Source organism: Lutjanus erythropterus, unplaced genomic scaffold (assembly GCF_056507025.1).
Source record: "Lutjanus erythropterus isolate fLutEry1 unplaced genomic scaffold, fLutEry1.hap2 Scaffold_176, whole genome shotgun sequence".
NCBI lineage: Eukaryota > Metazoa > Chordata > Actinopteri > Lutjaniformes > Lutjanidae > Lutjanus > Lutjanus erythropterus.
Window position 1 is genome coordinate 135,001 of NW_028146653.1, and position 23,623 is coordinate 158,623.

The 23,623-nt window shown below is 42.2% G+C and overlaps 2 protein-coding genes across 2 annotated transcripts in view; both read left to right on the plus strand.

The window, feature by feature from the left end:
* ubr7 (ubiquitin protein ligase E3 component n-recognin 7) overlaps positions 1 to 5,531 on the plus strand; it is a 12,732-nt gene extending 7,201 nt beyond the window's left edge. Inside the window, exons 7-11 of the mRNA XM_084714277.1 lie at positions 1 to 27; positions 372 to 533; positions 619 to 784; positions 3,198 to 3,259; positions 5,284 to 5,531. The exon at positions 1 to 27 is cut by the window's left edge and continues 53 nt beyond it. Coding sequence (XP_084570403.1) covers positions 1 to 27; positions 372 to 533; positions 619 to 784; positions 3,198 to 3,259; positions 5,284 to 5,376 — 510 coding nt within the window. The 3' untranslated portion in view covers positions 5,377 to 5,531. The remainder of the gene's footprint in view (positions 28 to 371; positions 534 to 618; positions 785 to 3,197; positions 3,260 to 5,283) is intronic.
* Positions 5,532 to 13,854: 8,323 nt separating this feature from the next.
* On the plus strand, positions 13,855 to 20,702 carry LOC146304082 (E3 ubiquitin-protein ligase TRIM50-like). Its single transcript, XM_084714287.1, has 9 exons — positions 13,855 to 14,466; positions 14,548 to 14,674; positions 16,824 to 16,994; positions 18,292 to 18,387; positions 19,308 to 19,538; positions 19,703 to 19,725; positions 19,811 to 19,935; positions 20,004 to 20,185; positions 20,266 to 20,702. The coding sequence occupies exons 1-9, from the start codon at positions 14,366 to 14,368 to the stop codon at positions 20,659 to 20,661; spliced, it is 1,452 nt and encodes a 483-aa protein (XP_084570413.1). The 5' UTR covers positions 13,855 to 14,365; the 3' UTR covers positions 20,662 to 20,702.
* The last annotated feature ends 2,921 nt before the right edge of the window (positions 20,703 to 23,623 follow it).

Here is a 23,623-nt window from a genome sequence, read left to right on the forward strand (position 1 = left end):
AGTGTCCCTCTGAAAGAACAAGAGAAGGTGAGTGGATGTTTAAGCTGGTTGCCATGGTAACACAAACTCTTACATTGCATTCATGTAGTTGACGTGTGTCGCCATGACGCAGGACGCTGCTGTGGTCAATAATAAAAGTCCTTACAGGAAAGAGTGTAAAAATATTGAATGATTTATTGATTGATTAATCAGGCGGCACGGTGGTTAGCGCTGAGTTTGAAGCTCAGCCCCCCGTGAAGTGGTTACACACCGTGAATGAATGAATGAATGATTGATTAATCGATCAAATGATGGACAGATTAATCAATAATGAAAATAATCATTGGTTGTAGCCCTACAGTATTCAATTCTAATGATCAATAATATTTCAGCGAGGTGACGTCCAGCCCAGCTGTAAGCGGAGCCGCGAGGAGGCAGAGCCAAGCTGCAGACTGAAGGAGCTGCAGCTGATTGGTCAGAAAAGAGTCCAATCAGGAGCCGTGTTCTGGCCGTCAGCGTGGCGCTCCAAACTCTGCTCCTGCAGCGGCTGCCAGGTAACATGAAGCGCGGATGATGTCACTGTGAGGTCACAGGTTGTTCTGTGTGTCACATGTTTAAACGGTGTGTTTGTGTGGTCAGGAGCGTCTGAGTGACGGCGGTCTGTCCTTCCTGTTGGACGAGTCAGACACCGTCCTCGCCTACGAGAACAAAGGAAAGAACAATGAGGAGACGCGCCAAGGACATGACCCTCTGATGTCAGCGCTGGACAACCTGAACCGAGTGCAGCAGCTGGAGATCATCCACGGTACGTAGAAAACTACACAAGAGTACGTAGGAAACTACACAAGAGTACGTAGGAAACTACACAAGAGTACGTAGAAAACTACACAAGAGTACGTAGGAAACTACACAAGAGTACGTAGGAAACTACACAAGAGTACGTAGAAAACTACTCAAGAGTACGTAGAAAACTACACAAGAAAACTACACAAGAGTACGTAGAAAACTACACAAGAGTACGTAGAAAACTACACAAGAGTACGTAGAAAACTACACAAGAAAACTACACAAGAGTACGTAGAAAACTACACAAGAGTACGTAGAAAACTACACAAGAGTACGTAGAAAACTACACAAGAGTACGCAGAAAACTACACAAGAAAACTACACAAGAGTACGTAGAAAACTACACAAGAGTACGTAGAAAACTACACAAGAGTACGTAGAAAACTACAAGAGTACGTAGAAAACTACACAAGAGTACGTAGAAAACTACACAAGACTACGTAGAAAACTACACAAGAGTACGTAGAAAACTACACAAGAGTACGTAGAAAACTACACAAGAGTACGTAGAAAACTACACTAGAAAACTACACAAGAGTACGTAGAAAACTACACAAGAGTACGTAGAAAACTACACTAGAAAACTACACAAGACTACGTAGAAAACTACACAAGAGTACGTAGAAAACTACACAAGAGTACGTAGAAAACTACAAGAGTACGTAGAAAACTACACAAGAGTACGTAGAAAACTACACAAGACTACGTAGAAAACTACACAAGAAAACTACACAAGAGTACGTAGAAAACTACACAAGAGTACGTAGAAAACTACACAAGAAAACTACACAAGAGTACGTAGAAAACTACACAAGAGTACGTAGAAAACTACACAAGAGTACGTAGAAAACTACACAAGAGTACGTAGAAAACTACACAAGAAAACTACAAGAGTACGTAGAAAACTACACAAGAGTACGTAGAAAACTACACAAGAGTACGTAGAAAACTACAAGAGTACGTAGAAAACTACACAAGAGTACGTAGAAAACTACACAAGACTACGTAGAAAACTACACAAGAGTACGTAGAAAACTACACAAGAGTACGTAGAAAACTACACAAGAGTACGTAGAAAACTACACTAGAAAACTACACAAGAGTACGTAGAAAACTACACAAGAGTACGTAGAAAACTACACTAGAAAACTACACAAGACTACGTAGAAAACTACACAAGAGTACGTAGAAAACTACACAAGAGTACGTAGAAAACTACAAGAGTACGTAGAAAACTACACAAGAGTACGTAGAAAACTACACAAGACTACGTAGAAAACTACACAAGAGTACGTAGAAAACTACACAAGACTACGTAGAAAACTACACAAGAGTACGTAGAAAACTACACTAGAAAACTACACAAGAGTACGTAGAAAACTACACAAGAGTACGTAGAAAACTACACTAGAAAACTACACAAGACTACGTAGAAAACTACACAAGAGTACGTAGAAAACTACACAAGAGTACGTAGAAAACTACACAAGAAAACTACACAAGAGTACGTAGAAAACTACACAAGAGTACGTAGAAAACTACACAAGAGTACGTAGAAAACTACACAAGAAAACTACACAAGAGTACGTAGAAAACTACACAAGAGTACGTAGAAAACTACACAAGAAAACTACACAAGAGTACGTAGAAAACTACACAAGAAAACTACACAAGAGTACGTAGAAAACTACACAAGAGTACGTAGAAAACTACAAGAGTACGTAGAAAACTACACAAGAAAACTACACAAGACTACATAGAAAACTACACAAGAGTACGTAGAAAACTACACAAGAGTACGTAGAAAACTACACAAGACTACGTAGAAAACTACACAAGAGTACGTAGAAAACTACACAAGAGTACGTAGAAAACTACACTAGAAAACTACACAAGAGTACGTAGAAAACTACACAAGAGTACACAGAAAACTACACAAGAGTACGTAGAAAACTACACAAGAGTACGTAGAAAACTACACAAGACTACGTAGAAAACTACACAAGAGTACGTAGAAAACTACACAAGAGTACGTAGAAAACTACACAAGAGTACGTAGAAAACTACACAAGACTACGTAGAAAACTACACAAGAGTACGTAGAAAACTACACAAGAGTACGTAGAAAACTACACTAGAAAACTACACAAGAGTACGTAGAAAACTACACAAGAGTACACAGAAAACTACACAAGAGTACACAAAACAACATAAAAATACACCAAGCTACATATAAAATTACGCAAAACTAGACAAAACTACGTATAAAACTACACAAAATTACATGTGAAACTACAGAAAAAACTATGTATACTTGTGGACTGTACTGCAGTATATCTGAGGTACTTAATGCAGTATGTTTGTTCTTTCAGGATACAACGACATGAAAACAGAACTGAAGGACTTCCTGCAGAGATTCGCTACTGAAGGAAAAGTGAGTCTGAAACTGAAAATGACCTTTGACCTCCTGAATCAACTCAGTCTGTTTAATATTTAATCTGATTTAATGTTCAGAAACACATTAATACACTTTGTTTCCTTTTACTTTGTTTTTATAGATTTGTGTGTATTATTGAATGACGAACAGAGAAATAAATTGATCCAAAAAGAACCGATCGGGTCGATGAGTCACTCAGGTGTGATTGTTACTGAATCAAAGTACGAAGCACAGAGTCGAAGTTATTCGACCTGTTTTACTCCAAAAACCTACTTTAAAAGTTACTAGCTTTTGCTCGTAGAGACACACAAATGAAAATGTCATTTATTTTTTTAAAGTGCTGTTAAACAGAGCAAAGAATTTTTAACAGCTTTTCTAAATATTTTAGTTTTATTTTGGAGGCTTACATTATTTTACTTTGCACACAGAAAAAAAAATCACAAGAACCAAGATATATTGTAGACAAATCATTTCTAATTTCCAAACTATTGAATGAATCGTTGTTCCTGTTTCCTCTCAGTGACGCCAAACCGTTTAATATTCAATACAGTTTAATGTTCAGAAACATCTGGATCACAGCAGCATTCAGAAACTTAAATATAAATATTGGATAGAAAAACAACAGACCCTCGTCAGTCTCACGTCATCGACAGCTAAAACTGATAATTATAGGTGCTTTGATCCGGAAAGAAAAATCTGCATATTATCTTAATTCCTTACACCTGAATGTTGGTAAAACTCAAATGATTAAACCAGTGCAGAATAATTTGCACTTTCCTCGAGTTACTGTTGGACTGTGGTCCCATAAATCTGTTTCAGGGACCAACTGTTCTGTCTCTGTGTCTCTGAGGACCAGGTCTGGGAAACACCCGTCTCTGACAAAACAGAAATACGCTTTCAGTTCTCATAGAATGAATCCAACGATCCAGAACACGAACATCAAACTGACACGAGTCAAACAGGAAAAGACTTTTGAGGATTGATGCTTCAGTTATAGTTGGACCTTTGACTCGTATTTTTGATCTTTGTCTTGGCTCAGGAATTGTTCCTAAGATCTGGAAAACTGCATGTTTCTGCTTCATGAAGGACGAGAGATTTAAATAATTACAGTCCACTTTCCAAACTTTCCTGTTTAGTCAAGATCCTTGACTCTGTAATCAGTCGTCAGTTTACTTTGTTTGTACTTTGTTTGTACTTTGTTCTTAAAGAGACATTAGAGATATTTTAAATACTTTTCAGATCTGCTCACAGCAACTTTTCAGCTACATCTCTTGTTCTCAGTGACAACAGCTTCATCCGCTTTATTCATCCGCTTCAGGCTCGGGGTGGCCATAGGGAGTACCGGGGAAATCACCGAACGGCCGCTGCACTCCCGGGCCGCGGCGGCCGCGGCGGCCTCGGCGCCATAAAAACCAAGCCATTATTCTAGTAGAAATGCCCTATCGGAGAAACGGAAAAACGCTTCTTTACGCGCGTGCATGAGGGCTGGTCTGGTGAAATCCCCGGGCTGAAAATGAGTCCCACCCCGACCCTGATCCGCTTTATTCATCCGCTTTATTCATCCGCTTTATTCATCCGCTGTCAAATATTGATGCTTTAGTTATTTTTAAAATTTGTTGTGTGATTTTAAATGTATTCTGTGTAACCAGTGGGTTTCACAGGTTTAAATAAAGGATAAAAATAAAATAATAATTGTTAAATAGTTAATGATTTAATGTTCAGAAACATCACAGTTACATCAATAACCTGACGATGTGTTCATGACATCATTAAAAAAAAAATCTTGTTGTTGGTCTGAAGTTAATTAACCAGTTTAGTAAAATCATCATGATCTAATGTTTGAATGCGGTGGTCACGTGTTAATTCACGTCTTCACATGGAGTCCGACTCGTGTGAACTCTGACGGGCAGAGTCAGAGCCTCAACCAGTAGCGCGTGGCGTTGGCCACACCCTGCGCCCTAAATGTTCAGCTAACTGATCAAGTGACCTCTGATGTCATGTGACTGTCTGTTCTCTGATAGGTGGTGACTCCTGATGACATCCGTCAGTTCTTTGAGCAGCAGCAGAGTCGTAAGAGACAACGAGTCGACGCCGGGCGTTTCTACTGCACCTGATGACCTGTGACCTCCAGCTGAGTGCCGTCGTCCTGCTTCCTGTCGTTTTAAAGTTTTTATCTGTAGTTTATTCAGACGTCACCGACATTCATTAATGTCTCTGCATTGTTTTTGTTTCCTTTTTAATGAAAACTAATAAAACTGAATCAACCACATGGTGTCTGGTCATGTGTCATCAATCACTGACTGATGATGTCATGTCGCTACAGCCGGGTTTAAAAAAAGACTAAGAGTTCATTTGGTTCAGACCAAAAGAAAAAAAAGGAACGTTGCTGCAATTTAGTTCTGGTGCGGTTCGTGTTCACATTGACTTTTTACAAACAAGCCAAGATTGGACGGTGTTGGTGATGTCATCCTGCATCATCAGTGCATCATCAGGACCCACGGAAGAAAGCTCACAAATGAAAAACCAATTTTAAGCAAATTACTGCATGTTGTGAATAACGAGTGACAGAAACAAAATGAAGAGGCGTCTTGTAGCCAACAGGACACTGAGCACCTGAACGCACCTTGCTGACCTGCTGTATGTGCGTCACGTCCACACTGAGACAAAGTGCTGCGTATCTTCATATATTGAATTTACAGAAGTGTTGAGAGGAAAATAAAATGAAAAGAATTTTTTTTATTTTTATTTTCCCTCATTCAGAGACAGAAGCAGGAAATGGATCTTTTCTTCACTCGTGTTTAACTGTGAGATCAATAATTCAATATCAGCACTGCAACGTTAACTTTTGGTCTTTTAATCAGGGAAAATACCTGCTGAGGTTCTTAGCTGTTACTAAATGTATTTTGTAAATTTATAGGCCGTACCTGTCTCATCAGTTATATCAGGGGTGTCAAACCTTTGGTTCAGGGGCCACATTCAGCCCAGTTTGATCTCAAGTGGGCCGGACCAGTAAAATTAAAGCATAATCTATTGATTATTCTGCAGATCAATCGAGAACAAAAACACAGCACATAAAAGAATTCACTCAACAAGGTCGATTACAGAAAACCTAAAATCCAAATTAACAACAGATCCTTCAGTTTGGTCAAAAATCCTGAACCTGTTGGAGATAAATGAAGTCATCGAGTCATCGAGTCATCGAGTCACTTCAGAGACACTGATGTTTGTAAAGAATTACACTTTTTGTCAGAATGTTTGGCCAGTAAATCATGAAGAACCTGAAAATATTAAAAAGGCATCAAATGTGATTAAATTAAAAGTTTTACTGGTCAGTTAGTTTATTTCAATAGAAATGTTTTTTTCTGTTAATCTGCTGCAACAAACGAGCCTGAACAACCCAGACAGACTGAGAGACCAGTCAACTACAGACGGACTACAGACTGTAACCACAGGCTGAGGTTAAAGTTCAGACTCTACCCTGCAAAGACAAAGACATTTATCAACAACATCCAGAGACACTGCAGACGTCTCTGGACCAGAGCTCATCTGAGACGGACGGACACAAAGAGGAAAAGTGTCCTGTGGTCTGACGAGTCATTTCAGACTGTTTTCACTGATCATGGACGTCGTGTCCTCCGGGCTGAAGAGGAAAAGGACCATCCAGATTGTTCCCAGTACTGACTTCAACAGACAGCAGCTGTGATGTTTGGACGGATTCAGAGAGACACGTTGTGGACGTGTTCCAACAGCGTGTCTTCATAGTAAAAGAGTTCAGGTCCTAGACTGACCTGGACCTGCAGTCCAGACCTGGACCTGCAGTCCAGACGTGTCTCCCATTGAAAATGTGTGGTGCATTATGAAGGACAAAACAGGACAACAGAGACTGTGGACTGTTGATCAGCTGAAGACGAATATGAAGAAAGAATGAGACAGAATTGACCTTTAAAACTTCAACAGTTAGTGTCTCAGTTCACAAACACTGACTGAGTGTCAGAAGAAAAGATGATGGATCACAGAGAGAAACATGAAACACAATGACTGCAGATTTACTACAAACATGTGTGACGACCCCTCCTCCCTGCCCCTGTTGCTGCTGTTTCTCTCTTGCAGCAGGGTCGTTAGTGGGATGGGTCACACCTGAGCCACACCTGAGCCCGCTGTGCTCCTTCCTGTTAAATAGCTGCCAAAGCCTGCAGTCTGGTCTCTTCTTCTGTTTCTCCTGCCGGCACTCAGAGGACGAACACCACAGCAGCATGAGCCCAGCAGGCTGTTTTCCCACACACACATCCACATGCATCCATACCTGCACTACACCACTGATCTCCTGATTTCTTACACGTTTGTTGAGTTGTTTTGGGTATTTTTTTTCTGTGACAGATGGGGGCTCGTCAGTTGTTTGACCCAGTATAGTGGCTTAGTTTCACTGTAGGTTGATACTCAGTGTAGCCTGTTCTGTGCGTTTGTTTTGTAAAGGTGTGGGGAGGCACTAGCGATTGTGGTAAGTTGTCTGTGTTTGTTTGTGTGTTTGTTTGTTTGTTTGTTTGTTTGTTGAATTAACAAGTGTTGGCTGAGCTGTTAAATGCTGGTGTTCTGTGGCTCAGAGGTCTGCAGTCCAGTCCACAGTTTAAGTAAATCACTGTTGTTCTGTCTCTGTTAGGCTAAGAACGAGCTCCCTGTGGGTTCGTTGGGGGGTTTGTTAGTGTGGTGTGAACGTGGCGAGAGCAGTTGTCTCGGGAGCACGTCTCAGGCTGCAGGGGGGGCCGCCAGTTGTTGGTTGCTTCACCGGGCTTGCGGGTTTCAGTGCATAAGTACCCACCACAAGTAACACCTGAAGCCTAGGGAGGGAGTTTAGTTAGTTTTTGGTTAGGCAGTTAGAGGGACAGAGCTGCAGTGGTGTTTCAGCTGTGTATGGGCTGTTGAGCTCTGGTTTTTTTGGTGTAACAGGTAGTAGAGTTGTGCGCATCAGGTTTGGTTTGTGTGATTCGGGCAGGTAGGATTTCTTTCATCTGTGTTCCTCAGTCATGGCTACTGTTGAGGAATTTTTGAAATCTCCTTCAGAGGAGTTGTTGGAGCGTTGTTCACGGGAACAGTTAGTGAAACTCGCCGACCATTTTGAGATGGAGGTTGGAGACAGACGGTCGAAAGAAAACATGAAGCACATTCTGCGAGAGAATCTGTTGGAATTGGGGGTTCTCCAGTCTAAGTTGCATGCGGTTGACGTGGGCTTAGACACGGTTGGTGCATCTGCCTCTAGTGTAGCTGGGGTTAGTCCAGAGTTAACTTTTGAGCAGCGTCGAGAGTTACTTTTGTTACAGGTTGAGATTAAAAGGCTTGAGTTAGAGGGGCGCAGGTTAACGTTGCAGAGTGCTGGGGGTCAGGCTCCTGTTGTGTTGTCTTGGCCTTCCCGTTCTTTTGATATTGCCAGTAATCTGCGTTTAGTTCCTCAATTTTGTGAACGTGACCCGGATACATTTTTTTCACTTTTTGAGCGTGTTGCAGAGAGCAGAGATTGGTCTGATGTAACAGATGACAGGTAAGGCACAGGAAGCATATTCTGCACTCAGTCTGGCTGAGAGTAAAGTTTATTTGTCAGTCAAGTCTGCAGTGTTGAAGGCTTATGAGTTGGTGCCTGAGGCATATTGCCAGAGGTTTCGGTCGTGGGAGAAATCAGGTAAGCAAACACACCTTGAGTTTGCCAGGGAGTTAACAACTCATTTTAGTCGGTGGTGTACTTCACTAGGAGTTAGCACTTATGCTGCATTGTGTGATTTGGTTGTTTTGGAGCAGTTTAAAAACTGTCCCCAGTCGCATTGCCACTTACATTAATGAGCATAAAGTGAAGACGGCATCGGAAGCTGCTACGCTAGCTGATGAGTACGTGTTGACACACCGTGGTGACCGTGAGAGTAAGGCCTGGGACGACACTCAGTACCGGGGTGGTAGGCTTCGTCCAGCAGTTAAACGGGGTGTTGAGGAAGCCGGTCCACACCATGGTAAGCTAGACAGAGCTGCATATAGTCAGGTACAGTTTGATCCAAGTAAGGTCTGTAACTACTGTAAAGGTAGGGGTCATTGGAAAGCTGAATGTCCTGTTAGATCCAATGGCAAAGGGACGTTTGCTAAGCCGGTAGCACTTGCTGCTCCGGTTAGTAAAGTCAATCTTGTTGGCTCTCCATGTGTCATTCCTCCCTGTGTAACTACTTGTGTTGCATTCCCTTGTGAGCAGGTGGAGGCTGATTTGGGGCCTGATGTGGACTGTGAGCTGGAGCAGCCTGACTTTTCGGTTTTTGTCTCTGACGGCCATGTGTCGCTGGTGGGCAGTGATGTCAAGGTACCAGTAAAAATTTTGAGGGATACTGGAGCCTTTAATTCATTCATTGTGAGTTCTGTGCTTCCTTTTTCTCAGAGTACCGACACCGGTGATTGCATCCTGATGCGGGGAATGGGGTTAAATGTGTTGCCAGTTCCGGTGCATAAGTTGGAGCTTGACTGTGGGCTGGTTCAGGGTGAGGTGACCATGGGGGTGCGTCCTGCACTGCCGATCAGGGGCGTGGATGTCATCCTGGGGAATGACCTGGCTGGTAGTTGTGTGTGGGCTGATGGTCCGCCTCCTCCGGTGGTAACGTCTTCACCCTCTGTGACTGGGTTGCCTGATGATGATGTGTTTTTACAGCTTGTGCAGTTACGCGGGCTATGACCCGTGGTGAAGCTGAGCGTGAGCAGAGTAGCACAGAGGAGAGTGGGGTTTTTACTGTGTCCATACCTGATTCTCTTTTGTCTGTTTCCTGCAGTGACCTGGCAGCGGAGCAGCGGGTTGATCCAACGCTGAGTGAGCTGTTTGATATGGTGCTTTCAGATGTTGATGTGAAGAGTGCTGTGAACGGGTATTTTCTTCAGAACGGGTTGCTGGTGAGGAAATGGGTGCCACATGGGGAGAGCTTTGTGGGTAAGCCTGTGTTTCAAGTTATAGTCCCATCCAAATTTCGGGAAGAGGTACTGAGAACGTCACACGATCAGTTGGGGCACTTGGGGGTCTGTAAGACGTACGACCACCTTCTCAGGTATTTCTTCTGGCCTCGGGTGAAGAGGGATGTGGCTAGTTACATCAGGACATGTCATACATGCCAGCTGACAGGGAAACCTAATCAAACCATTAAGCCAGCTCCGCTGTCCCCCATTCCAGTGATCACGCAACCATTTGAGTATCTCATAATTGATTGTGTTGGTCCTTTGCCACGGTCAAAATCTGGGAGTAACTACTTGCTTACTGTAATGTGTCAAACAACCAGATATCCAGCTGCATATCCGTCGCGGTCTATTACTGCCAAGTCTGTGGTCAAAGCATTGTCACAGTTTATTTCAATCTTTGGGATCCCAAAAGTGATCCAGAGTGACCAAGGCAGTAATTTTTTGTCACATTTGTTTGCCCAGGTTCTGAAGCAACTTAAGGTTAAACATAATCAGGCTTCTGCATATCATGCTCAGAGTCAAGGGGCCTTAGAGGTTCCACTAAACTCTCAAGTCGTTGTTGCGCGGGTATTGTGTTGAGCTGGGTCGGGATTGGGAGGAGGGATTATCGTGGTTGTTGCTAGCTGCCAGAGAAGTTGTGCAGGAGAGCACTGGTTTTAGCCCCAATGAGCTTGTGTTTGGGCGTACGGTGCGAGGGCCATTGACTCTGCTGCATGACTCGTTGGTACAGCCTGAACCTCCTCAAAACCTGGTCAAGTACGTAAATGGTTTTCGGCATAGGTTGTACATGGCTGGGGAAAGGGCTAAGGAAAAATTGGCCGCCTCACAGTCAAAAATGAAGTACCTTTATGATCGTAAAGCAGAAATTCGCCAGTTTAGTCCGGGCGACCAGGTGCTTGCATTATTGCCACTGGTCAGTTCTCCATTTCAGGCAAAGTTTCATGGTCCATTCACAGTTTTGCAGCAGGTTTCTGAGCTGAATTATTTGCTATCGACACCAGAGCGCAGACGTAAAACTCAGCTTTGCCATGTTAACTTGTTAAAACCCTACTATGCACGCGGGCCACAGTCTTGTGAAGGGGAGGGGAGTGAACAGCAGACTGTCAAACCTGTGCTGGTGGCGGACACTGTGAGGAGACAGTCGGCTGTTAACTTGCCTGTACATGAAGATGATGGAGTGGTTCTGCCTGATGAGAACCTGTTGCGAGGCCGGCTAAAAAATTCTGAAACGTTGCATAATTTGGAGGCTTTGTTTGGTCACTTGTCTGCTGAGTTGTCTGCTCTTATCAATGACTACCTTTGCTTATTTAATGATATTCCAACTCGCACACATTTGATAGAGCAGGATATTGATGTGGGTGACGCGCAGCCTATACGCCAGCGTTTTTACAGAGTGTCTGAGGAAAAGCGTAAAGTGATGGAGAAAGAAATAGAATACATGCTCAACAATCACATTGCTGAACCCTCTTTATCCAGCTGGGCCTCTCCCTGTTTGCTGGTGGATAAATCTGATAAAAGTCCAAGGTTTTGTACAGATTATCGTAAGGTAACGGTGTGACTAAACCTGACGCTTATCCACTGCCTCCAATTGAAGACTGTGTAGATCAGGTAGGTTCAGCTACCTTCGTCAGTAAATTTAAAAGGTATTGGCAAGTTCCTCTGTCAGAAAGAGCTAAAGAGATTTCTGCTTTCATAACTCCATTTGGCCTGTTTTCCTACTCGGTGATGAGTTTTGGGCTGCGGAATCTACCAGCGACCTTTCAACGGTTGATGAATCTTGTTGTATCTGGTCTGAATGGTTGTGCGGTTTACCTTGATGATGTTGTAGTTTACAGTGACACCTGGCAGGAGCATGTCCACCGCATCCGCCAGCTGTTTGGTCGTCTCCGTGATGCACATCTGACGGTGAATTTAGCGAAGTGTGAGTTTGCCAAGGCCACTGTCACCTACCTTGGTAAGGTAGTAGGACAGGGACAGGTGCAGCCAGTACAGTCTAAGGTGACTGCAATTGAACAGTATCCCGCCCCCATGACTAAGGAGCTCATGCGTTTCTTAGGTCAGGTGGGGTACTATCGCAGTTTTTGCAAGAATTTCTCAACTGTTGTAGCACCGCTAACAGATCTGTTGAAGGGGAAAGTGAAATTTGTGTGGTCAGCCTCGTGTCAGCAAGCCTTTGAAAATGTCAAAGCTGTTTTTTACTCTCCTCCTGTCCTTGCAGCTCCTCGTTTGGATCGACCATTTGAGCTGCAGGCGGATGCGAGTGATGTCGGTGCAGGGACAGTGTTGCTCCAACATGACGGTAAAGGTGTTGCACGTCCTGTGAGTTTTTTCTCTAAGAAATTCAACTCATATCAGCTAAACTACTCTGTGATACTGAAGGAAACCCTCACTCTTGTGTGGGCGTTGCAACATTTTGAAGTTTACATCAACTCTAGTGTACCTCTCACAGTTTATACCGATCACAACCCCATAACGTTCTTGAACTCCTTGACTTGTCCGAACCGCCGGTTGATGCGTTGGTTCCTGTTTTTGCAGTCATATTGCCTAGACATTCGCCACATTAAAGGTTCCGACAACATTGTGGCGGATGCGTTGTCGAGAGCACCTAGCGCTTGATGTTACTGTGTTTTCCTGCTCTGCCATCTGTCTTCTCCTGTTACTCTTAAATTGCTTCTCCAGGCGCCGGGGTTGCTGGGTGGAGAGGTGGGATGATCACCTCAGTACAGGTGAGTATGGCGTAAAAGACTGCAACATCTTGTAAATTATACCTTTGGGTAGTTTATAAAAAATCATTATATTGGCAGGATGTAATGTGTTTAGTTTGTTTATGGATTGTACTAGGCTTCCTGGGGGAACCCCATTTTTATGGGGGGGGGGGGGGTGACGACCCCTCCTCCCTGCCCCTGTTGCTGCTGTTTCTGTCTTGCAGCAGGGTCGTTAGTGGGATGGGCCACACCTGGGCCACACCTGGGCCACACCTGAGCCACACCTGAGCCCGCTGTGCTCCTTCCTGTTAAATAGCTGCCAAAGCCTGCAGTCTGGTCTCTTCTTCTGTTTCTCCTGCCGGCACTCAGAGGACGAACACCACAGCAGCATGAGCCCAGCATGCTGTTTTCCCACACACACATCCACATGCATCCATACCTGCACTGCACCACTGATCTCCTGATTTCTTACACGTTTGTTGAGTTGTTTTGGGTATTTTTTGGTTAAATAAATTAAGTTCTCAGCCTGCCGCCTCGCGTCTGTCTCCCTTTGTGTTGCAGCCATTGAGCCAGTCTGTGACACATTAAAGTTCTTTGTTCTGGATTCAACTGAATATGGGTCAAAAAGAATTTGAAAATCATTGTCCTCTGTTCTAATATTAAGTTTTAAACAGCGTCCAAACTTTTCTGGACTTGCAGTTGTAGTTATTTTTACTGTTTCTTCTCAAAATCAGAATAAATTAACCTGTTTACATTTTTGCAGACAAAGTTACAGTAAATGGTGTCATTATACGGTTTGAATTGTCTCTCAGCCTTAATATTTCATTGTTCATTTTCTTCATCATCATGGGTTCTTGAGGGTTCCCAAGACTCACACCACTGAGTGTTTTATGAATCAAAAGGATCTTAGCTGTGCAGAGACAGCTGAGTTCTGCAGAAACTGTAGTTGAACAATATAAAGATGACAGTCATTAGATCAGGAGCCGTGTATGTTGGCTCAGTTCAGATCTGAGATCAGATCTGAGATCACCTGTAGTACTTCTGTTCCGTCTGAGCTGTTGTTGTTTCTCAGGTGACCCTGTGACTTTCAGGTTTATCAGCAGATTATCAGAAACTTTCAGGAGCTCAAACAAACTGTCCGACTGTGACTCGACAACGACGACGGCTCCATTCATGTGACGACAAGAAAAGGCAGATTTCATTAATGTTTTTTGTTTTTTTTCAGTCAGCACATCTAAATGTTGATTTTCTGTTGAAATATTTTGAGGACATTATAAATGACTTGATACATAAAGTGCCAATCAGCTTCTCACTCCACCCCCCCTCTGTCTGTCCTTCCAATCACATCAAAGAACAAAGTAAACAAACCTTCAGTCTATAAATAGAGACGCAGTCGAGCACAGAGACGTTTGTTTCTGACAGTGAGGACATGGAGCGTCGTCAGAGTCTGGAGGATCAGCTCAAGTGTCCTGTCTGTCTCGATGTGTTCACTGAACCACTCATGTTACAGTGTGGACACTCCTACTGCAAGTATGAGACACACCTGTCCTGTCTTCACATCTCTTCCTCTGTCTTCACCTGTCCTTAACTGTCCTGTCCTCCCCTGTGCAGGTGCTGTGTCCGCTCCATGACAATGGACATGCTCGGTCAGCTGCAGTGTCCCGTGTGTCGCTGTTCTGTGGACGGAGACAGTCCTCCTCTCAACGTCAGTTTGGCTCGAATCATCGAAGCTCTGCAGGTAAACACACCTGAGATCAGGTCACCTGTCCCTGACTCTTGTTTATCAGTCCTACAGCAGTGGTTCACTTTTACTTGGGTACATCACCATGGTAACTGATCCTAAACTTTAACCCTGATGGTGGAGATGATTTTACAAGATTAATTTACACCTTGAAGTGTTTGTTTAATGTTGTTGTTTGTTTCAGTGTGTTTTATGTTATGGTCATTTTAAATGATGTCAAATGAAAAGAGTTCTGTAAAATAAATTATCATTATTATTATTATTTTCACAATGGTTGATTTGTTGCATCTGTTGGATGTAGCTGTGTTGTTTTCAGTCTGGATTATGATGTTATGACAACCTACTTCATATTTTGTCTAATATTATTGTTTGTGTAAAATATGTTGCTCTTGTTTATGTTGTGATTGGTCAGATGCTCGTGTGCAGACTGGATAGAAACCCACGACTAACCTACTGAGTTGATAATTGGCATCATGTGACCAGTGTGTTAGATTTGTGAACCAAGGACAGATTACAGATAACCTGGATATACTGAACTGGTTTTATTGTGCTCATGTTTCTCAAACACAAATCTGAAAAAAAGGCTTTTCTGATTTAATCTGATCCAATTCAACTCAACATCAAATAATTAAAACTTTATTAACACACATTTTCACACAAAGACAGCTACATTTCTCCTTTAATCGGTTAGTTTTTCAGCTTCCTTGGTAAACATGACTCAGTTGCAGGCTTTGGAAAGGAAGCGGGAGGTTTGGATTACAGATCAGCGGACTCTGAGATGATAAACAATGCATGCAGCATCTTTCAACACCCAATCAGATCAGCTGCCCACTGCAGGAGGAGAGGACGCTGACTCAGCTTAGTCTGAAAGCTGCTCTTGGATTCTGTCCAGTCAGGAAAATGAAAGAGATGAAAAGAGACTTAGGCTGGACAAACAATTGGAAACCAGAGACAGTTGTGTTGTGTTTCAAAAACATCTTACAGAGTCCTACTCCGTATTTTAGAGTCCTACTCCATATTTTAGAGTCCTACTCCGTATTTTAGAGTCCTACTCCGTATTTAACAGAGTCCTACTCCGTATTTAACAGAGTCCTACTCCGTATTTTAGAGTCCTGCTCCGTATTTTAGAGTCCTACTCCGTATTTAACAGAGTCCTACTCCGTATTTTAGAGTCCTACTCCATATTTTAGAGTCCTACTCCGTATTTAACAGAGTCCTACTCCGTATTTTAGAGTCCTACTCCGTATTTTAGAGTCCTACTCCGTATTTAACAGAGTCCTACTCCGTATTTTAGAGTCCTACTCCGTATTTTAGAGTCCTACTCCGTATTTAACAGAGTCCTACTCCGTATTTTAGAGTCCTACTCCATATTTTAGAGTCCTACTCCGTATTTTAGAGTCCTACTCCGTATTTAACAGAGTCCTACTCCGTATTTAACAGAGTCCTACTCCGTATTTTAGAGTCCTACTCCATATTTTAGAGTCCTACTCCGTATTTTAGAGTCCTACTCCATATTTAACAGAGTCCTATTCCGTATTTTAGAGTCCTACTCCATATTTAACAGAGTCCTACTCCGTATTTTAGAGTCCTACTCCATATTTTAGAGTCCTACTCCGTATTTTAGAGTCCTACTCCATATTTAACAGAGTCCTACTCCGTATTTTAGAGTCCTACTCCATATTTAACAGAGTCCTATTCCGTATTTTAGAGTCCTACTCCATATTTAACAGAGTCCTACTCCGTATTTTAGAGTCCTACTCCATATTTTAGAGTCCTACTCCGTATTTTAGAGTCCTACTCCATATTTAACAGAGTCCTACTCCGTATTTTAGAGTCCTACTCCATATTTTAGAGTCCTACTCCGTATTTTAGAGTCCTACTCCATATTTAACAGAGTCCTACTCCGTATTTTAGAGTCCTACTCCATATTTAACAGAGTCCTACTCCGTATTTTAGAGTCCTACTCATTGTTCATATGTAAATAACTGCAGATTGCTTTATTTTATTTTATTTGGTTTTATATTTGTATCCTAATTTTCTCCAAATTTGTTATCTGTATTACGTGTGTGAAACTGATTTTGTTGTGCAGTCCTGTGTCGTATGATGATAATAAATGATCCTGAGACCCTGATTTATTTCCTGACAGGAGGTGAGTGTCTCAGGTGGAGCTCAGCCAGAGACGTGTCCTCAGCATCACAACCCACTGAGCCTTTACTGCGAAGATGAACGGACAGTGATCTGTGGCCTCTGTGGAAGCATTGGCGCTCACCGCGGACACAAAATCACACCTGTGAGCGCCGTCTACAGTCACATGAAGGTAACTAATCATTCCTGTGAGCTACAGTCACATTTACTAATTGATAAAATGACCGTGATGCCATCCAAGATTAATTAAGGCAACAGTTGAAATCCTGACTTCAGTCTGCGTCTTCTGTTTTGTAATTTATATTCAGGTGCAGAACATCTGTTTTTGTTTTGACCACACGTCTCCTTTCATGTTTATTCACTTCACAAGAAGCTAATATTAATACTAGCTGAAAAAGGTATTGTCTTTTTATGAGTCATAATAAATCCCTAATAATCTTTAAGATGGAGGAGACAGTAAGACAGAGTGTATTTTCAGAACAGTGGGCTTTTTGTTTTCAAGACAGACTGAACTTTAAACCAACTGACAGTTACAGACAGAGTTACAGCTGATCATGATGTGAAGCTCATCTTTTGCTCACTTCATTATTTGAGCTGCAGTATTAATTTTACACAGTAGCTGTCAGTGTTTCACCTTTAAATAAAGTCAGTTTTCTATACATACAAACTATCCTGATGGTTATTTTTCATAAATATGCTGTTTTTATCTTGAGTTTGTATTTGAAGTAAAACAGTTGGTTGTTGTTTGCTCAGTGTAGATAAGCAGCCATTAACTCACCTCGTATCACCAAACACTTTAGTTTCCACACAAAACAAATATCTTTGAATTTCCAGCAAAGTCACATGTTCATGAAGAGGCGGGACATGATGGATGTGATAAACTTTCAAATCAATTAAGCTCCTAATGATAATGATGATACCTGTCTGTCTGTCTGTCTGTCTGTCTGTCTGTCTGCCTGTCTGTCTGCCTGCCTGCCTGCCTGCCTGCCTGTCTGTCTGTCTGCCTGTCTGCCTGTCTGCCTGTCTGCCTGTCTGTCTGCCTGTCTGTCTGTCTGTCTGCCTGTCTGTCTGCCTGTCTGCCTGTCTGTCTGCCTGTCTGTCTGTCTGCCTGCCTGTCTGCCTGTCTGTCTGTCTGCCTGTCTGTCTGCCTGCCTGCCTGCCTGCCTGTCTGTCTGTCTGTCTGTCTGTCTACCTGCCTGCCTGCCTGTCTGTCTGCCTGTCTGCCTGTCTGCCTGCCTGCCTGTCTGTCTGTCTGTCTGTCTGTCTGCCTGTCTGTCTGCCTGTCTGCCTGTCTGTCTGCCTGCCTGCCTGCCTGCCTGCCTGTCTGCCTGCCTGCCTGCCTGCCTGCCTGCCTGCCTGTCTGTCTGTCTGTCTGTCTGTCTGCCTGCCTGTCTGCCTGCCTGCCTGCCTGCCTGCCTGCCTGCCTGTCTGTCTGTCTGCCTGTCTGCCTGTCTGCCTGTCTGTCTCAGGAGGACATTTCTTGTCTGATGACAGAGTTCCAGCAGCAGAAGCGTAAACTGGAGGATCAGATCTGTAAAATGGCGAACAACAAATCGAGGATCACTGTAGGTGATTTTCTGTTCTTGTTGTATTTGAATCATCAGTTGTTGACAAACAATCATTAGATTTTTTAGGAACCTGAAAGAACCTCCTCATGCTCAGAACTGGAAGATGTCCATTGTATTCATTGTGTAATTTATATTATTGTACATTGTTCACATGAAAAGTGACAGAAAATATTGTGTGAAGAGTGAAAACAGCCTCCAAACAGCTGTCCAATCACTGAGTGAGGTAGGTGTGATGTCACATAACTCTGTAAAATACACTTTGTTTTCAGTGTTTGGACAGGCTAAAGTAAATCCTTAATTCAGTGTCGGCCTATAGAGCCAGATGTTTTCACACCAACACTGCCTTCCTCTCGCTCCTGCAGCTCAGTCGGTGTCTCACCTTCATATTGTTAAATTAACAAAACAAAATGACTAAAATCACCCTTCAAACAGACATAAAGTCAGCAAATGGTCGATATAGTCATTCGGTCGTCCAACCCTCTGGCAGCTGTAAAGCTCGTCCATCCATCGAGCGGCCGTGTACGGGGCGACCGGACTGTTCTCATTGGTTGCTGCTGCAGAGTGAGACACTCAACAGATTCAGAAGGGCTCAGATTTTCTTCACACATTGTTGAGAAACAAGACAATTAACCTTCTTAGTTTCTGTTACTTGGTCTGCGAGCTTCTTTTTCCGTTAACGTGTTTATGCAGTTGTCTTTCCTCCGGATGCGACCTGCCCACAAAAAAGACGCACAAGTCAGCTGCACTGTATCAATGATTGTTGTGTGTTCTGAATGAATAATGCAGGTATACCTCGACTTACTGATCACAGTGTTTGATAAACAACGTCATGATGAGTTTCTAATGAGACTAACTTCAGTTCTGAGTCTGTCGGCCAATACGAGGTGACAACCTGCTGCTGCTCTCTGTGCAATCAGAACGAGTCTGATGTGTTAAAGTGGGTGGTACGGAAGGAGTTTGGTGAACTGCGGCGCTACCTGGAGGTGGAGGAGGCAGGGTTTATGCAGCAGGTGGAGGCCTCGGCCGCCGTCCTCATTTCGTCCCTCCAGAACCAGACGGATCAGTTAAACCAGAATCTGAACCGGCTTCAGGAAGCCCAGAACACCCTGCAGGACCTGAGCAACGAGGGACACCTTGATTTCATCATGGTAAGTCCAGTATGATCCAAAATATCAAGAGCTCCAATATTGGCATGAAAAATCAGAAAGAACTCCAACATCAATGTTCTAAATACACCAATATCAACAATCAAAAACCATGTCCTGATCAATTATTGATATTACTGATCAATATTTTTTTTTCTTTTTCACAGAAGTATGGATCAATAGCTCCAAGGTAACAAAGGTCTCAATATGTTGTCAATGAATTAATGAAATGAAATGAATTTTAATGGCCGTTCAGTGATGAAGCTGTTCCTCAGGTTCAGGGAGGTTCAGCAGCAGAAGGACGAGAGAATCTTCAGCTCTCTGAACTTCAAACCAGGTTTCAACCACAACGACATCAAACTCTCAGTGTGGAAAAGATTACAGAGAAAAGTCCTGCCAGGTACACCTGTCTGTCTCTTTGTCTGTTTCTGTTTGTCTGTGTCTGTCTAACATGTTTTCTTCCTCCAGCTCTGGAGCCATTGAGGCTGGATCCTCAGACAGCTCACCCGATGCTGGAGCTTCGTCGTGGGGACACGGTGGTGTCATGTGGAGCTCTGCTGCGGAGGCTCCCTGATAATCCAGAGAGGTTCAGTTACAGTTACTGTGTTCTGGCTAACCGAGGCTTTTCCTCTGGAAAACACTACTGGGAGGTAAAAGACAAATGCACAGACAGACAGATAGACAGATAGGTCCGTATTGTTATTTATAGTGTCTTCTTCTTCCTGTCCAGGTTGAGGTGGGGAACAAACCTAAATGGCGTCTTGGGTTGATCAAAGGGACGACCAATCGTAAGGCCAAGCTGGTGAAGAATCCAGAGAGCGGCGTGTGGTTGATCGGACTGAAGGATGGCGTTTATGAAGCCTTCATGTCCCCGCGGGTGGTTCTGCCAGTGTCATCTCCCCCCCGCCGGCTGGGACTCTTCCTGGACTACGAGGGTAGAACCCTGACCTTCTATAACGTGGACAGTCCTGAGGAGTTGGGCTTCATCTACAGCTTCAGGCTGGATGTCCAGGGGAAAGTCTGTCCCCTGCTGGACGTCTGCTGGCATGATCGAGGGAACAACAAGCAACCCCTGATTCTCCCTCAGCCTCACCCCCTCCCCCTCCCCCACAAACATGACAAGTGACACATTCTCAGTCCTGTTGGGATTTTCAAAGTCCATCCAGAGGTTGGTCATACATACATATATATATATATATATATATATATATATATATATATATGTATATATATGTATATATATATATATATATATGTATATATTTATATATATATATATATATATATATATACACACACACGTACATATATAATTGCTTTTTTCAATTTAAGGATACAATAGCAGTGTAGAGGTATAACAATACAGGCACAAGTCACATGTGCATTGTTCTGTATCTTCCCAGCCTTCCCAGCTCCCAGGATTAGTTGGTTACACTGGTAGATTATAATAAAAAACTTTATATAAAAGTAGTAAAGGAAGAGCAAAAGTCAGTTAGTACAAACACTGCAACAAACATAGTAATAATAATAAATTTAAGAAAAGAAAAAAGAAAAGCAAAAACAAGCAAACAAACAGACAAAAGGAAGAAAAACAATAAAAGCAACCAAATATATAGTATGACCCCCCCCCCCCCCCCCAAAAAAAAAACATGAGCAACAAAAAGTCCACATAGAGCACGTTTCTCTATTTCTCTCTTCTTAAAGTCCTTCTGTCTGTCCTGTTTCTCTTCTATTGGAACAAGTACATCTTTTAAATCACTATTATCAGTAAAGTACATAAACAGCCCCCAGATTTCTTTGAAAAGGTTTTTTTCCCCTTAAAAATATGTCATCTTTTCTATTGAAAGGCAGCAGGACATTTCTGTCAACCACTGACCAATTCGAGGTCTAACCAAATATTGGCCATTTGTTTTCTAAGTGTCTTCGCATCTGCAAATAAAATGTAATGGTTCACAGTGGGGCCACCCAATAGTACCACAGAAGATTGGGGCAACATGGCCCCCATATGGTAGATATAACAGAGATAAGCGAGGTCTGGACCGTCAATTAGAACATATAAAGTTAGTGAATAACATTTTTAGTTTTGAAAATAGGTTTGGTGGTGATGTAGAGGAATATTCTGAAATAAATATAGAAATTTTGGAATAATATTCATTTTCAGAATATTAATTCTGTCAATAAGCGAGACTGGTAGATAACGCCAATGGTCCAGCGACTTAGTAATCAGTTCTATAGTAGAATCATAGTTTAGTTTAACAATATCATGTATATCAGGTATTAATTTTATTCCTAGGTATGTAAAGAAATCTCTGACCTAGATTACTTCTCTCCTCTTCATTTAACAGCATAATTTAGATTTATTAATTTTATAACTTAAATTCTTACATAGGTTTCAGTTAGGTTTAACAGAGCAGGAATAGATTTTTGCAGATGACTCAAAAACAAAATAATATCATTTGCAAACTGCAATTTTATGTTCCAGGTGCTCAAGTACAATCTAAGATATTTCATTATGTGAATGTAAATCTATTGCAAAGGGTTCAGTTTCTAAAATAACTAAAGTGGAGCATCAGCTTGTAGTTAATATTATGGGATCTGAGATATTGTTGGTAAGAATCTCAGCAGTAGTGCTACTATAAAGTATTCCTACCCACTTGCAGAAAGTCTCACCACATCCGAATCGGTTAAGAACGTCAGAGAGTTAATGCCACTCAACCCTATCAAAGGCCTGTTCTGCATCAAGGAAGAGAAGTGCTGTATCTGGTGCCCCCTTGTGTTGGTATATAATATTTAGTACCTTCCTAACATTATGGAAGCCTTGTCAGCCCTGAATAAATCTATTTTGGTCTCATTCAAGTATGCTGGGGATTGTCTTCTAGCCTCCTAGCCAAAACTTTACAAAGTTTCTTGGTGTCTGAGTTTAAGAGACTAATTAGACACAGATTTTCACATTTATTATTAGGTTTCCCAGGCTTTGGAAGTAAGAAAATCAAAGCTCCTCTCGAAGAGGCTGGAAGAATTTTCGAGTGATTCTGTAAATATTTCAAAAAGTGGTTTGCACAATTTTTCTTTAAACATCTTATATATCTTCATAGGGATCCCATAAGGACCTGCTGCTTTTCCTGATTTCATATTTTCAATTGTACCTAGAATTTCTTCCAGTGTCAAATCAGATTCTGATTGATCTGTCAAAGTTTCAGAAATATGAGGAACGTCTATGGCAGGAGTGTCAAACTCATTTTGGTTCAGGGTTCGGATAGGAGAAATAAACCTCCGTCCTCCGAGGGACGGGCAGTGCACTCTCCATCCAACCTTTGGACTTATCCATAACCCTGGTCCCAAAAGGGATTGCGGTTCTGCTGGTGCCTCTTGCCATTCCAGACCAACGTCCACTCATCCTCCAAAGAACCCATGGATGTGTGTCAACAACATTGTTTTGTTTGTTTATATTTTTTGTAAATTTGTGTAAATTAAAATTGTTGTTGTAAATAAACTGTTTGTAAACAACTAAACTATAAAAAAAGACAACGTTTCTACCTACTCTAGGTCTTCCTCAGGTCTGAATGGCACACAAAAAACTGAGCTGCCTAATATGACCTTAAACAAATGAAAAGTGAGCTCCCTGTAGAGCTTCTGCCTTATATAGGCTCTGTTTTGCTTTTATCATTTGACTGGGGTTAGTGCACTGGCCATCGGCCGTCAGTACGTCGTATTCATGAAACAGTACTAAATTAGTTTTTCATAAATAATGTAACATGACTGTTCCTTTCCTATACCAGCAATCGTAAAACATTAGCCACCTGAGGCCCAGAATGCCATAATAATAATCAAATTCTGTAAACAATTCCTTCATGAGGATAAATTTATCCTTCATAAAAACACTGTATAAATTTTGCTGTGTCAATAATTATGCATTTTTATACTACAAGTTGTATTATTCCTACCTGATTGGTCTGGAATGAAATTATGCTTTTTATTAAATAAAAAACTTCCCATCTGAGGCCTAAAATGTTGTGATTATCACAGAATTCTGTGCCAAAATCGTCCTTAGGGTTAGGGTTAGGGTTAGGGGTTAGGGGTTAGGTAAA